The sequence below is a fragment of the Astyanax mexicanus genome, chromosome 2, assembly GCF_023375975.1.
Source record: "Astyanax mexicanus isolate ESR-SI-001 chromosome 2, AstMex3_surface, whole genome shotgun sequence".
Classification (NCBI taxonomy): Eukaryota; Metazoa; Chordata; class Actinopteri; order Characiformes; family Acestrorhamphidae; genus Astyanax; species Astyanax mexicanus.
In genome coordinates, this window is record NC_064409.1 from 54,982,062 (window position 1) to 54,999,322 (window position 17,261).

The following is a 17,261-nucleotide window of genomic DNA, read 5'->3' on the forward strand; positions in this document are numbered from 1 at the left end:
AGCACACAAAAAAAAGTTAAAAGTTAAATTTAAATGAGTTAAATAAAACAGATATTTTTTAAAGCACTGATTTACAAAGACATAAGTTTAATTGATTATAAAACAAAAAGAAAGAAGAGTGAAATCTGTTTAATTGGTGAGAAAAGACTAAAATAACTAAAATAAGAAAAATTAATCTGCTTTAATTGATAAATATATATAAAATGTGTTTTATATTTTTAAAATAAGACTAGAAATAATGTAAACATTCATGTAAATGTATCAATTATTCATTAGACAATACAGAAAATACACTGACGTACAAGTAAATAACTGTCATTTTCAACTAGCTACATCATTTACAGTTAATTGAGGATTATGTCGCTGAAAAGTCAGAAGCTCTGGGAATAAAGGGTTGATCACCCCCTTCTTTATTAACTAAACTGGACAGAACTGGTGAAATCAATTCAGGGTGACAGGGATTCACAGGCTCAGCGTATATCTAAGAAAGCATGTCTAATCCTTTGTAAACTACCCACTGTGTGTTTGCACAGTTTGCATGATTACGCAGGTGCTGCACATTGATTTTTGTCGAGCACAGGTGTGAACTAACGATTGTGAAAACCCCGCTGGTGAAAGTCATAAAAAGCAGGTAGAGCGAGGCAGTGCTCTCTTATAAAGGCTGCATCAGCCAGCCTGGAAAACTCCATTAACCAAAGATTTACAGGTATATGAGACAGGATAACACAAGTATTGACTGGATCCTCATTCGTATGGAAAAATGAAGGAGCCTGGGAGTCACGTTCAGTAAACAAGGTGCCTTTCTCAAAGTCAAACCAATTCCCCAAACACACACATTACAATAAAGCAAGCACACACGGACAACTTCAGCTTGGGAAAGTAACCAACAGCAATAATGTTGAGGTTACAAACTCTATCAGCACTGGCTGAGATGGAAACTTTCTCAGATATTGGTGTTCTTGTGTGATACACATTCTGAATCATGCATTGTCTAGATGCATGTATGTTTTAAAACCACAAGTATTAAAAGAAGAGGTAAAAATATTAATTTGCATAAGGATTTAGCTTTCGGCATTCACTTTTAAAGGAGAAATCTGGTGTGAAATGTACTTGGGGTGTAGTAAAACATGATAATGAGTACAAATTGTTGTTGACTAGACTACCTCTCTGTACCCCAAGCGTTCTGAAATACAGCGTTTTTAGTCGATGCTTCCAAGAGGCTTACAATGATAGACACAGTACATTGAGGCATTTTTTTGGGACCCACCATCTTGAAATTAAATCTCTATAAATTGACTGACTAGCTTAAACAAATAATTAGGATAGGAGAACAGATTGAATGAAATGAAATGCATGAATTCCAGCTGTTGGTGAAAATTTCTATTATTAACGCATTTCTATGAAGAACTTCCTCAAGGTACTATGTGTATAAACAATGTTTTTAATAAACTACAGGTGCACTTTTAAAGTTCTCAGTGCGGCTCAATTATGCTCAACACAGAGATTACACGTACACCCACCCATCACACACAGAGAGACCAAAATATTTGTTGCTTCCTGCCAATAAACTATAAACTCTAACTCAGTAACTGCTGTGATCATGTATGTTCTATATGTTGCAGTATGTTACACATCTCTGTACCTTATCCTCACTATGCACATTTCATTGTAACGTATTGATACCGCATTGTCCTGTCTGTTAAATTGTCTTGTCTGCAGTATTTATTGTAGTGTTATAGTTTTATTATGTTGCACTTTTGCACTTCGTGTTCTCTATTGTATTGTTGTTTCATTTTGCACTATGGTTCCGGAGGAACACAGGTATGTGCATGTGTAACTGTACTCAGAAGTAATGACAATATAGGCCTCTTGACTTGACTTGACATGAGATATGGACAGAGCCTTGTGCACATTCTATGAAAAGTCAAAAGATACAGACAGAATGGAACACAGCAAACTTGCACCATTTACAGGTGTTCAAATCACTGCCCCATGGTAGTGTACAAGGGGTGTACAATCTCACAACCAAAAAGTTTGCACAGAACTACACTGACGTACTAAACGTCTTGGGACAGGAAACTAGTTCCTGTATTATATCTTTTTCAGTATCCAGTGGAAGCAAATGACATGCAGGCTATGTGGGGGGGGCCTTCTGCATTGTATGTGAACGGGTTTCCCGCCAGAGATGCTAATCAGTTTGTTTCGTCAATTCTAGCCAGACGCTACCGGGCACATTCATTACCATTCCCTGTGCTACTGTGGGTGATAATGTTTTCTACGATGTATTTCTGAAACACACACAACACTGTGAATTCAGGAATGTTAAATGCCTGCAAACTTCAGAAATGGAATATCCCATCCACTTGGCACCCACTATCAGCTCAATGGCCAATGTTCAACCGCTTGTTGTCCAGTGTTTACTCACAAGACAACAGCTCACAACTTATGCAAGTGTAGGTATTCCCAAACCATCCCCTGAGATATATATTACTATCTCCTCCTCAAGTTTTGGCATTTAAGTGTATGTGGGCAGTGAATGTTACATAATTTATTGGTCTTTATTCACAGAATTCTGTTACACCGCTAGGTGAATAAAGAGTTAATAAAGAATTTTGGAACAGTGAAATATGCCTCATCTAGTACAAGAGGAGTAAAGACAAATATCTAAGGATAAATATCTCTTTCAGAAGTTATTTGTTAAATTATTTAACTAGGGAATAATTAGAAGTAACTAAACAATAAGTTATCAAATTAAAAATAAGCCAAAATCAGTGCAGGGTTTAAAGAACTGAGTAATTGATTTGAATTAAGCAATATTAATAATTAAATCTAATACGAAAAGTACTTTATGAATTAAATAATACTCATATGCATATTTTATCACTGTGAATGTACATCAAAATTCAGACTGGCCAAAGAACTCAAATGTGTTATATGCAAATTATCCCTCTAATGTTATTTATTATTATTTCTTTTTACAGATTACAGCTTTATGGCTTGAATATCACCACTCTGGCACCATCCAGCATTTACAGTCTCTGAATCTTAGTATCATGACATTTGGTCAAATGATCATTTTCATTTATAACATCACAACTTAAAGCTTGTAAGTAACAGTATACAAAAGCTCAAGGTTTTGAAGTCTGTACATCTAAAAGCACATTAGAAAAATGAATGTTTAGACAACTGTACATATACTGGATCATTAAGATTATGGTTATAACTCTGCGATTAGCCTCAGATCACTGCATTGTCTCTCAGCTTTGAGAATTATTACTGGAAACTGTTCAGCACTCATCATTGCCGTCTGTAGGAGAAAGCTGTCTGCTCCTCTCTGGCTCTGCTGTGGGAAGCCCATTGCTTTCTGTTTATTCATAAGGTGTTTTCTGGCCGTGTGCCATCCTATAATCACATCAATGATCTCTGTAAATAATGGCAATTATCAGACCTGCTCTAGTGACTGGATTTCCTGTCAGGTTCAGAGAGTTTTGCTAAACTAGGAAAATCAGCTTTTAGATACAGTGCACCAGCGTGTTGGAATTCACTACTGGATAACGGCGCTCGCTGGTGTTGGTGCTAATCAAAGTTTTAAACGTTAAGTTCTTTAAATTGTTTACCACCTCCATTCAGCCTGCAATTTAATATAATGTTTATTTTTTCTGTTTTACATATTTTTATTTAAAATAATCATTCTATGTAACTTAGTTTTAGGTTTGTCTTAGAGAAGGTTTTGATTTACCTATTATCATATTTCTTGTGTTTTTCTATGATATCAGCATCGCTGCACTTTTATACAAGTGTTATGTTACAATGCTCTAGTGCAGGTGACATCCTCCTGCACTCACCAACAATAGAAAGATTAGGCTTTTGTGGTCAGCATCTCCTAAGCTTCAGTAAGACTTCCTGCCTGTACAAATGCAAAGCAGAATGTCTGCAACTCTGCAGCAATCCTCTGTGTTCATCTCTCTGCCTCTAAAAAGTGCTGTTATGTCAGCAAACATTTTCCAGACGGACCACCTAAAAACTGCCTGACAACCGGCATTTCCTGAAATGCTGCACCACACTTGCGCACTAGTCTCATTCAATAAAAGCATGACGGCCTCCGACAGCTGCTTTAGTTTTAGTTTTGTTGTGTTTGGAGATACAACCATTTTCTTTGCTAGAACAGGCTTTTGTTCTAGGATTTTCTATGTGAGGAGAAACAATAGGACAATCTTTAAGCACAAGAAAATAAAAATGTGGTTTAACGTTAGTCAACATTTTATGCAAATACAAGTCAGACACAAGGGTTAAGAATCCTGTGTTTAAATGGCACCTTCTAAGACTAATGTTACTGTCTGGAAGGCATTTTATTCATTTATGCCAACCCAGCGTAATTTGAGGCTGTAATCTCTCACCTCCATTAGTCAGCAGCTGATCAGACTATTGATCATGTGTCACTGTTTTCTGTGCTTTAGATCACCAGCCTTTCACAGTATTTGAAGACTTTCTCATTGCTACATTAAATCTGCTGCAAATCCCTGCCATGATCCTGCATTTCAAACAGCAATTTATTTTTCCTTCCCATAAACAAATGAACAATACCCACACACAGACCCACACACCCAGACTTAAACAAGCATACATATGCCGGGTGGACAAGTGTCATGTGCTTGCTGTCTGAGGAGATCACAGACAGAGAGCGTATGTGTGTTCAGACAGCACAGGTGCTCTCTTTCTTTCCCAGCATGAATAATTGATGGTCAGATGTGAATCAAGGCAGGGAGACATTGTTGGGCCCTGCTCCAACCATTAAATAGCCACACGGATATATATCTCTCGGTGCATATAATGAATTAACAAATTTACCACCATTGACATACATCCTGATTCTATTCACCTCTTGTAAAATTGTGTGTTAAAAAGTGTATTGACATTTGTATTACTCATATGACCCTTAATGTCTGCTGAGGGTCTCACATTCATCATCATTTGTGGCATTTTGCTACAGTAGAATGGGTTGAAAGGCCGACAAGCTTAATTTATTCATAGACCTGAGAAGGAACCGACTCAAATACAAATTCTAGATTTAGATTTTTGCAGTTCATTGGAGAACAAAATCATTTTGAACCCAAAAATACATATTTTTACAAACTGGCCTATTTTCAAGAAATTTTGATACACATATACATTGCCGTGAATCTCAAACACTGTTGTGTCCTTCTTCAAAAGAGAATTTGGCATTCTAGCAAAAGCCCCAATCAAATCCAGAGAAGCTGTAAAAAACACCATACTATCTATATATACAGTGTTGTTGATGCTTGAGAGCAGAGCATCACCAGCAGGCCCTGGGAATAAGGGGTTTTTGCATGAACCAGGTCTCATGACCATAGCTTTTATCCAAATAATTTCTGCAGATAGAAGCTCAGTCAATCAAATTGGTATGCAGCAAAGCTAAAACTAAAGCTCAGACGACTGCTTGTTCTGGCCTAATGGCTTCACAAGATATTCAGCTTTTACCATCTTTTCTCTCCAAATTTCACTTCCTTTAAAACAAAGTTCAGCTACTTCAGCTAACTACCATCCTATATATCTTGTTCCACAGCAAAACTCAAGAAAGTATTAAAATCACAGAAAAACTATCCAGTCACAGGAATATTTGCAGTGTTTTTGTCAGCCAATAAAATAAAAGCGAATAAAAGCTCTGTAGCTAGTACTCTGTAGCGGCAAAACAAACAGTTTTATTTTAATTCCACACCAAACAGATAACTCAGTAAATTATATATTTGACTATTTTAAAATGAGGTGTTCGCCTCTTTAATTATTTTATATTTTATAGTTCAATACATGGTCAATATGATAAAATATAATTTGGCAGAAAAGTTCAGTCACTGCTCAATCACTATTCTTGGCTACAAATACATCATGAAGACAAAAGAACTGTCCACACAACACCAAGAAAAGTTTTCTGAAAAGAACACACATGTACACATTTCAGATACAATTCTAATTACAGTTATCAGTGAAATATTGGTAAAATAGCTACCAAAGCAAACATCATCATCCAGTAACAGTATGACTCTGATATCAACCTGTATCTTTAATCAAACCAGGCAGTAGAAATCTAGTGAAAATGAACTGAGGTAGAGAAAACTAATGTGAGATCAGAAGTCCTATATTGTTATCACCAGTGTTTAACTGAAGCATCTTTTAGCTGAGCGTTGGCACATATGACTATGTGACCCAGTGGTCTGACACGCTGAGTCAGAGGTGCGTGTGTGTTCGCGCACATCCAAGACCCTTAGCGTGAGGACCGTTCACAGCCGTATCGATTTGGCCCTTTCTTCAATAGCATAAAGCTATCTCTCTCAGTCCACTTAATCCTAATGGCCTCTATTCAGCTCCCCAGTGCTAAAGCCTCAGCAATTTCACACAATATTACAGATGATAGAGTCAAAGATACTGATAATGGCAAGGAAATATTCCTATTCTTTAGTGAAAAAAACTAAAGAAGAAAAATCAATCAGTCGGCATTAAGTAAAAAAGGCATGATTCGGCTCAGGTTTCTAATGTGTATCAGGGATTGTAAATGGTTTGTAATAGGAGTAGTGTTAGGGGAAACACATCCCATGGGCAGGAGACCACAGGAAAAAAAAAGATGAGATTTTGTTCCCTGAGCCTTTTTTCACCAATCTAATTTTTAAATTTCTAATAAATCAAATGGAAACAAAAATATTGAAATGTAATTTGACAGAGTTACTATTCCTCTGCGAACAATAAACAAAAAAATCAGGAAAAATTGGTGTACTTTGAAGAAACTTTAAAACTGGTCAAGGACCTTTACAAACACAGATCAAGCACAACATTAAGACCACCTTCTTGTTTCTATACCCATTATGCATTGAGCATTTGGATGCAATATGCAGTTTTGTAATTACAGACTGTAGTCCATCTGTATACTTAATTTTTCTTTAATGGTCAGAATCCCACAGGAACACCACAGAGCAGCTATTATTTGGGCGGTAGGTAATTTTCCACACTGAAGTGATACTGGCATGGTGGCGTGTTAGCATATGGTGTGCTGGCATGAGTGGATTAGAAAGTGCTCATATATAGTCAGTGGAGCAGAAAAGGGGATAATGGGTCTAGGAACAAGGGTCACTGAATTTCTTTCGGCTTTTACAAAAGTTCTCCAAACGCTAAACGGTGTTATCAAAACTGTTCTTTGTTGAAGCAGAATGGGTGTACAACGAGCACATTAAAATGACTCACAGTTTGATTTAGTTTCACACAAGGTAAAAGGATGTACTATTTAACAGCAAGCTAGCATTGCATGCAAACTCAAATTATTTAAAGATGGATAGACTAATGTTATTTAGACTCTGTACTTAATGTTAAGTACAGAGTTTAATATTGGTTGTGTAGAAAGAAAGCCAATTTGATAGAGTGTCATTGACACAGTGAAAGCTTGCATATGGAACATGTTTTGAACTATTTTTGGTGATAAACAGTGAATTGACAGATCCTCTTTTCATGTTCACACTCAATGAAAATGGTAATATTAAGCTGTATAATTAGTAATGTATACACATTTTTCTCTAATGTTAAACATAACAAACATTCTGATCCTCAATTAGTAAATGCTCTTCTTTCAAGCTTATTATATCTCATTTGGGAAACCGAATACTGCCTTAAACAAAACAAAAAAATATACTAGGATGGAATATTATAAATATCAGAATTTATAGGCACTTTATTGAGTAGTTAAGTCATAGTTGGCATTGGTATCAGTACTATGCATCAGCAGCTACTGTGGATAGATAATTAGGTAGATTTGGTAGAATTATTGCACAGCTTCTGTAAATCCTGTTAACTTCATTTCACTCTTTAAATATCACAGTGTTTTTCTGCTATACAATCGATTTAATTGAAATTGCAGATCCAAACAAATGATCTATAAAAGAAAATAATAAAACTTATCAGGGGTGCCCAAACTTTTTCATACCACTGTACTTGACAATCTGAATTCACTACCAAAAAAGGGGAAAAGTGGTTTTGGTGCAATCTGGTGCAAGTATTGTCCCAGAGTTTTTGTATCTAGCAAACTAGTCTCTAAATGTTCAGGCTTTTCAGATTTTCCAGGACACATGTGAGCCTTGAATCTGTGCTGAGCTAAAATCAACTGTCCAAACACAAAGACTCTGTACAATGCGCTCGCTGGGTCTGTTCATTTCCTGATGCCACTACAGCACAGAAGCTATTCAGTATGTTGAAGCCATGGCCTTCAAAATAATGGCTATTCTCAAAAGCCACACCAACAAAAGCAAGATTACCACTTTGTGTCAGCGTGCTTTATTGGGAGAGAGTGGCCATGAACACATATCTTGTTGGAATCACAGACTTACTAGAAGCACCTCGCTCCTAAGTCTGGAGCATCCGTTTTGTCTGTTGCCTCAGGTCAGCTGAAGAATTGGACTATCTGTGCTTCTGTCAGACTGTTGATAGTTTGTGGCTGGAGAGATACCCTTTAACAAGACTGTGGCAAGCAGGTGATGGATGGCCCAATTGTCTTACACTGACAAAGTGTACAGGTACAACACTCGCACACGAGGACCTTTTCAGGTGCCTTTTTGACCAAAGCCTAAAAGCTTGATAACGTCTCAGGCTGAACTTCAAATAAAGAAATTAAAAGAACTAATAGCAATAACTTTAAAGACAATAATTTGTGTCCTTCATTAAGTGTAGATGTGCACAAGCTTAAAAGTTTATCCATGCATTTCAAAATACAACGTTTAGATCTAAACAAGCTGTACATTGAGCCTAATAACCTCAACTACACAACAGTACCACTAAAAATGATAGACTGGTCAGGTTTATGATTTTAGCTCATATTTGTCACCCATAAAACTGTGACGGACAATTTTATGCCTTCGTTTAATTTTCTGTGCAATAATGCAAACACACCCATTCAATCATTTTGATGCCAATCTGACAAACTGCCTCCAAATTATTGGCTGCAGTTTAGATTTGGCTTGAAACCAAAATGTAACTACAGAGCAGCTGTTGTGTTCAGTTTTGTGGAAAAGTCTAAATCTACGATGTTCATTCTAATGGCTGATACAGATAAAGGTTTGCACCACATCCAAAACAGCTGCTGCAGCCACTTTAAAGACATTTATACAGATAACAGTATGTCATACAGTGTCAGAAGCCAAATAAACTCTATTAAGGATTGCTTGATGCAGTTTGAGGCAAGTTTGTAGTAAATATGCAGTTTGCATAACGCCCTGCAGCAAAACCAAACAAAGAAACTTTAGATACCAAAATGTCAGACTAATTCACAATTGCGGTGAAACAGAGAACACGCAGTATGCACTATTAGGGCATGACAAAACTTAAGCTGTAAGCCACTGGATTTGCATGCTATTGCCAGAACTGGTAGTTTTAGAGGTTTAGAGGTATTGCTATGGTAACTGTAACCTCATGTGCCCCCTGTCCACCCCCTCAGTCTCTACCATACCTTATCATCATGCTTACTTTATATGTCTTCATTCATTATCTCTCACTGTTCTCACCTTAAGATAAAATAATAAAAACACATGAAAATAAAGAAAAATTATTCATATATTTTGACACCATCATAATTCAACTCATAACAACTCGATTAGACGAGAATGATGTGCAAATAAACACACTAATCATGCTCAAATTGACATGTTACTGCTTAATTACCAAAATACAGTATATATTAACTGCTGTATGACCAAAAATGGAAAAAAGGAACTGCACATACGTCTGTTTAAATTAAATGGGGAAAAAAGAAACTTAGGGTTGTCTTATGGTTTTTTCTATATTGCACCCAACCTGTAACAACATTGAGGTCCAAATATGACGAATATATATAATATGAATATATCACGATGCAAACCGAACAATATCTTTTGTGTATCCTTACACCATCTGTATGGGTCAATTTCTGTTCTCAACACACCTGATAAATATACACCATGACTCATATTTTGTTCATTATAACAACTGCACACTGTGAAACACCAGATGCAATATAAAAGCATACACTAAAGCAATTATTGTGTATATATTCAACATGTAATGCCCGTTTACAGCACGGCCATGTATGAGAATGTGAATACTTCACATATAAAAAAGAAGAAATAATTGACATTCTAAACACACACAACTCAAAAGCTATAAGTTGCAAATCCTTCGAAAGGGAAAAGAGACTGAGAACAATGTAAAGTTTCACATCTTAAAACAGTCTTTCTCAAGAAGAAGCACCAAAGCAAAGTTCCCCTTAAAATATTAATACAAAGAAGAGAGCTGAAGGCTGAAGGCTGTCAGTATTTTGGAACTGTCTTCTTTCAAACTCCTCTATTTTTCCAAAAGACCTTCAATAAGGAAAAAAAAGCATGTAGTTTTCTTGTGCAGACAGAGCAAAAATACTCCCAAGTCTATTAATGCAGCTGAGCAGGAGAGAACTACATCTTATTACTAAGTGAAGATGTTCTCATTCACAAATGTGGTCCACAGCTGGCAGTTCCAGGGGTTAGGCGAGCACAAGTGCAACTCTCTGAATACTAAGAGTGGAATTGATTTTAAAAGAAAAAGTGATTGTGGTTTATATACCTTTGAATATACTGTTTGAATTAATAACGCCCTATAAAGAATTGCATTGAATGCACAGACATAAGAGTGCTTACTGTTTGTGAACATGGCAAAAAGCAGCATGAGCTACAGTGAAGATGTTACCAATATAAAAGGGAGTTCCTGTAATGCCTATCATGATGTCTGTTTACAGATAAAGTCCTGCTCTTCAACAAAAAGGAGCCAATAAGCTTGCAGGTTGTGCTAAGTGTGAAGGAGGGTGATTGTAATAGATATAAAGCTTCCCTTGATGTGGAGATCTGTGATGTGGATTGCTTCTGATTTTATCAGTATATGTTTTAAAACTGTAATTTGACATGCAGTTTCTCTGAAATATCCTTTGTCATATCCATCTCAAAGCTTAAATAAACTGCCTCGCCAAAAAAAAAAAAGAGGTCTCACACACACTAATATTTCATTGGGCTGTCTTTACTTTTGATTACTGCACGCATTTGCTGTGGCATTGTTCGAATAATGAAATTTCTTCTGAATTGTCACAAGATCTTGCAGCATTGATGATGGTAGAGTCTGACCACTGCACAAAGTCTTCTCCAGCACATCCTAAAGATTCAATGAGGTTAAGGTCAGGACTTTGTGGTGAACAATCCATGTGTGCAAATGAAAATGATCTCATGCTCCCTGAACCACTCTTTCACAATTCCAGCCCCATAAATCCTGACATTGTCATCTTGAAATATGCTCGTGTCATCAGGGGAAAAAAATATATTGATGGAATAACCTGGAATATATTCAGTATATTCAGGTAGTCAACTGACCTCATTTTTTCAGCACATACTGTTGCAACATCCAGATCATTTGCTTATTTACATCCAAGTGGTGACTTCTTTTTTTTTTTGGCCAGGCCGTGTATATCGATAATGCTGTGGCTTGTTTACCATCACCTTTAGGAAAGAGCATGTGATGAAAAATTCTAAACTCCTCACATGACTTTTCATAGCAATTGACAGTTGACAGCAACAGACTTTCAGAAAGTTAGTCAATTTTGGAGATAAATACAAAGCAAAGAACACTTCAAGTGCACACAGCTAAATCCATCCTTTTTTGGGTTTGAATTACAGCATAGGGAACAAGGAATGGTTTTACTGGCAGCTTGAAGAACGAATTCTAAGCATCTTTGAAAATCTGTGGATATGTGTTCCTCAAAAGACGGCTTAAGAATCTCACAGAATAGAATCCTTTAGCAAGAAAGAATGGACAAATCCCCCAAACAAGAACGCAAAAACTCTACTTAGCAGCTACAAGCTCTGATACTTGCCAAAGGGCTGTTACTATGTACAAACCATGCAGAATACCAAACCAAAGAAACTGGTCATAGAATGTAAACAAGAAATATATATATATATATATATATATATATATATATTTATATATATAGTGATATACATATATACACACGTAAGCTAATGCTTTAAAGTTAACATGCATACTTTCAGTTTACTAGGGTTACAAACTATATGTCCAAACATAAGTGAAGACACTAAGTGAATGCCAGCAGTGGGCTAATGGGTAAAAAGCCCCCAGCACTGAGCTGTAAAGCAGTGGAACAATGTTCTCTAGAATGATGGTTATCCAATATTTTTGGGATGATTTAGGGAGGTAAAATAAGGTGGGGCAGTGATCATCCAACATCCAGACCTTTCTAAAAGTCACTAAACGCAATCAAATCCTCACAACAACGCTGCAAAATCTAGTGAAAAGCCTTCCCTGTACAGTTACTCCAACAAATACACTGGTTTTAAATATTTTTAAATACCCTTCATTTCACAAGACACAATGAATGAGCAGGTATCCCAATACTTTTGTCAACATAAAGGTAAAAAAAATTAAAATAAAAATGTCATGTCAGTTTTATTATAGTCTGTTTAAATGATTCGCTAGCGATATCTCTTTCCTAAATTAATGCATCTGAATTAAATGGAATTATTCATTCAAGTAAGGAACTATGCAGTTTGATCTGCATAGGATTTTTTTCAAATTCAGTTTAATTTGAATTTGGTATTAGTCACAAAATATTCATATTGGCTGGTCCCTGCTGAGAACACAAGATTAGGTTCCTAACGATAACCGAACGGCAACAGATAATACAGACAGGCAGCTGAATAAAGCAGCTCCATCTCAGTCTCTTTTCTGAAGAACTGCTTTCACAAACCTTGGCAGACTATAAATATATCGATATAAACAGATCGATAAAACAGGAAATTGATAAAAATGGCACTTTTTTTTCAACTTGTACAGAATGTTTTGTCTCTCACCTGCAACATTCTGGCTACTTCCAAATGGTTGTCATAGACCAGAATATTGGCTGTCATGTTCTGTTGATCCTGAAAACAAGTAGACTCTCCCTCCAAGGCATCTGGTGCCGCAGCCACATTAAGCAGAGAATGACCACATTCTGTCCCATCCCACACCTGAGCAAAGAAAGAGCAAAACCGTTTCAACTGCTAAATCATCAGCCACTTTTGCCAAAATACATGTGATGTGTTTTCCACAGCTTCTAACATTTTGGGGAATGTGGGAGGCGTATTGACATGCCATTTTATATTTTGGCTCATGTACTGAGAATGCAGAGCTCTGTGAAGTTGGAAAGCTCTGCTTTTTCTGAAAATGAACAGCCTTGATCTGTTGCATTTTGTGAAGGCTATATGACTCGACTGTCTATGTTTGTACTATAGTCTCTAAGGGCAAATGAACAGTGATGCTGTCCAGGTTTTTTTCTATTATTATATTAGAAAAGCGACAGGGTTTTAACCATTTACTCATTTAAATTAAAAAAGCTTCTTTACTGTGTGGCGTTGTTTGGAGTTAAAGGAGACATTAAGGGCGTTTTCACACCAGCACTATTTGGTGTGGTTCAGAGTGGTCCAGCGGGGCGCTGGCATTATGATCAGGAGATCGCCAGTTTAAACACTGTTCATGTAGCTTGCCATCAGCTACTGAAGCCCTAAGAGAGCACAATTGGCCTTGCTCTCTTTGGGTGGGTAGATGGTGCTCTTTCGCTCTCATGCGCTCGCTACTCGGAAATGCTACATTAGCAGCAGCTCAAAAAGAGGAGGTGGCTGACTAATGGCTGACCTAATGAGTGGGTTGGGTAATTGGCCATGTAAATTAGAGAGAAAACGAGGAAAAATATATATATATAATTATTAAAACGTACTTTGGTTTGTTTGTATTCTTAGTGTGGTTTGATTGAGCAGGTGTGAAAACAGTAATCACACAAGGCTACAGATCAATAAAACTGGACCAGCTAGAGGAGGTGGTCTCGGCCTGGCCCCAAATAAACTTTGGAGCGGTTCACTTGTGGTGAGAACGTGATCTAGTCTCAATTTGATCCAGCTATCAAATATACTCCTTTTTTAAATTGCGCCAAAATGCTAATATTGCACAGTTTAATCTGAAATATTACCACAGCTATGTACACACGCTGTCTCTGTTTTTAATGCACGTCAGTCTGTGCAGCGTTCACTGCTCGCAGCTGCACTTTACCATTTACTATGTGTACTTCTGTGCTGCACGCCCTATTGAAAACACTATGAAAGCACAGCGTTTCAGCATTCTGTGTCAAAGCAGCTTTAAACTGCACATATATTCATGCTGGAACACAGAATCTTCTCACTATATTTACTTTCTTGCTCACATGCTAGACAGCTCTGACCAATCAGAGTAGAGAATGTGCTCCTGTGGTTTATTGGTGCATATTTTGGTGCGTTTAGGTTTATCCCGCCAAGTAAACAAACTCATCAACAGACCTGGATCAGAGAAACAATACTACAGGTGTAAAAACGCAATAACTGACACTGTAACTACACTATACTGAGAACAGAATACTTGAACTGTGTTTTAATGTGCCTCACCTTAAGCAGTATGCATCTACTGTCCATGCAGGCCTTTGATAACAGCTGGCAGGTCAGATCAAAGTACATCTTGGGCTGCACTGAGGACAGGGGGACAGTAGACTCACTGGTGAGCAGTGACTGGCTCGCTGCCCACTGGCGGAGTGCTTCCACTGTATGTTTGTCAGCTTCAGCAAAGTGGAAAGTCCGGCTTGATGTGCGGGGCTCAACCGGGCTGTCAATCATTCCATCAAAGGTGATTGTAGACCAGCCCAGGGTGGTCAGAAGAGTCATGGAGCCATTAAACATTTGTGCCTGAGGAGAAGTACCAAACACCATCAACTATTTGGAAGCTTAATAGGTTCTTTTCATGTTTTAAGGGTCCTTTGCACGGATAGGACACCTATTGAAGATTGGGATATTACAATATAATTTAGTAATTAGCAAAGACAATAACAACACAGCAAATCTAACGACAACAAAAAGATTCCTTGGGCAAATACCCATCTTTACAGTCTTCTATCTCTGTATTGAGATTAAACAAGATTTGACTTTAGATACAAGCGATCACTTTTGTTAAGTCAAATAATCATGTGTTGTTTTTTAAATGCAGGGTTCTTTAAATTTACTTTGACGTTTATTTCATAGCAGACAATAACAAACGCAAAAAAAACGTTTTGTCTGGCCAACTCCATTTTATTTGTTAATATATATCAATTCCTGCATTTCAGACCTGCAATACATTCCAGAAAAAAAGCTGGCACAGTAAAACATTTTTCACTTTGAAATGTTCCCATTCTTTCTGACAACAATTAAAACAAATTTTGCCACTGAGAATACCAAGTGATAAAGTGTTTTAGGTGTTACTCTTTCTCTTTTTTACTGCATACACATATTAAAATGTACAACAGTACAGGGTCATCCTTGCAGCAGTTTCAGTTTGAAAATTCTCCACACATTCTCTATTGGGGACAGGACAGTAATGCAGGCTGGGCCATACCCTCTTCCTCCACAGCTATGCCTCTGTAATGTGTGCAGCATGTGTTTTTGTATTGTTTTGTTAAAAATTGCATGGATGTCCCTGGAAAAGTGACAGAAGTATACTGACAAAACCCCATACCATAACAAACCCTGGCTTTTGGACTTGCTGATAACTGTCTAGAAAGTAATTTTCTTCTTTGGGCCAGAGTAAGCAATCTATTTCTTCCAAAAAGTGATCTGGCATACTGATTCATTTTATCACTAGATGATGCCCAGAAAAGTGGACACTGCTTCTGAACTTCCATTCAGCATAGTATTCTTCCATTTTGCACAGTAACGCTTTACATGGCATTTTTGAATTTAAGTATATTAAAAGTGCTTCACAAATGTTTGCCATAATAATCATTTGCCTATGTGGGTTGGGATTCTATTTATTGATTTAAAAAATGTCAAAAAAAAAAATGTTAAAATATTTTAATCGGTTTTTAAACATTTTAACTATAATTTTTGTTTTCAACATTAAGTGGAACATTCAGTTTCAGCTCATTATTAGGCCCTAGTTTAAATCCGTTGGCAGGCCTAAAATGCCTGAAACTGGATTTATTTGAAATGAAAGTATGTTGACCAGACAAAACATACTGTCTGTAATAAAAACATTTGCATTTTCCATATCATCCCAACTCTCCTGACCTACGGTTGTGTACTAGATAAGGACCCTATAGAATGTTTACCAAAGCAAGAAAATGTAGTCAGATCTCACCTTCACTCTGTGGAGCCGAATTATGTCTCCAACCCTGAAGATTTTAGGATGGTCTTCAAGCTTTTCACTGAATATAGTGCAGCCCACTTTTGCATTAGACTGGTCTGTGATCTTGAGTGTAGAACAGTAATCTACAGAAGACCAATGGTTATAATATTAAACTTCACAGTGAGTTATTTCCCTTCATACAGTCCATTACACATCGGTTAATGAATTGCAATTACAAATAAAACACTTTCAAAAACGTTACAAATGAATGCAAGTAGGTAGAACTAAAATATGATTGCCATCCACTGATAAACATTTTACAAAATCACACATGAGAGTGATTAATTTCTGTAGACATTTCAAAACAGTTTGAGGGGAAGTGTGTACATAAGCATCAGTCTCATTAAGGCACAAAACACTGCCAGATGGAGGATGATTCTGCAATTCATAACATCAATTCATTATGCTGGTCCAAAATGTTTTGTACTTACTACATAAAATGTTCTGACAAAGAGATAACATACTGAAAATGTAAAGCATTTAGTCTATTTAATTAAATATACGCATGCACAGGAGCAAACCAGACAAATGTGTCCTTTTTGGCTGCTTGTTACAAACATCAAAATATAAAAACTTTCAGTCACAATAAATAACATTAAATCAGGTTTAGCTTCTTAAAGCGGAACCCATGCTGGTTATTTGTGCTATGGCCTTTCACACTCAGCATTGATCTGGCATGGAATGTTTGCCTCTTTGGACACAATGCGCGTGCACAATGCACAACTCCTTCAGCTGATTAAATTGGACGCAAGCCTGGGCTCTCTCTCTCTCTCCCTCTCTGCTCATCACAACAATCTATCGACAGGAGCCTTTGACTGAGATGAGGATTGATTTTCACCACTTTACAAGGTGCCAGCATGACACGATCTAAAGTATGATCAATGATCTGAATGTGTTAAGGCACACATAATTGCGTGAAGCCAGAGCAGTGCGGCACCCTGATGGAGTGGAAGGGCTGTAATTGGTTAGCGCCACTGTTT

General features: G+C 37.0%; 1 protein-coding gene across 2 annotated transcripts in view; it reads right to left on the reverse strand.

Annotated features, from left to right (window-relative positions):
• The window catches only part of pot1 (protection of telomeres 1 homolog), a 44,975-nt gene that overhangs the window by 12,333 nt on the left and 15,381 nt on the right, over positions 1-17,261 (reverse strand). For both annotated transcript variants that reach the window (XM_015605138.3, XM_015605137.3), the window contains exons 8-10: positions 16,234-16,364; positions 14,514-14,807; positions 12,915-13,070 (exon numbers count right to left, since the gene is read on the reverse strand). In XM_015605138.3, coding sequence (XP_015460624.3) covers positions 12,915-13,070; positions 14,514-14,807; positions 16,234-16,364 — 581 coding nt within the window. The remainder of the gene's footprint in view (positions 1-12,914; positions 13,071-14,513; positions 14,808-16,233; positions 16,365-17,261) is intronic.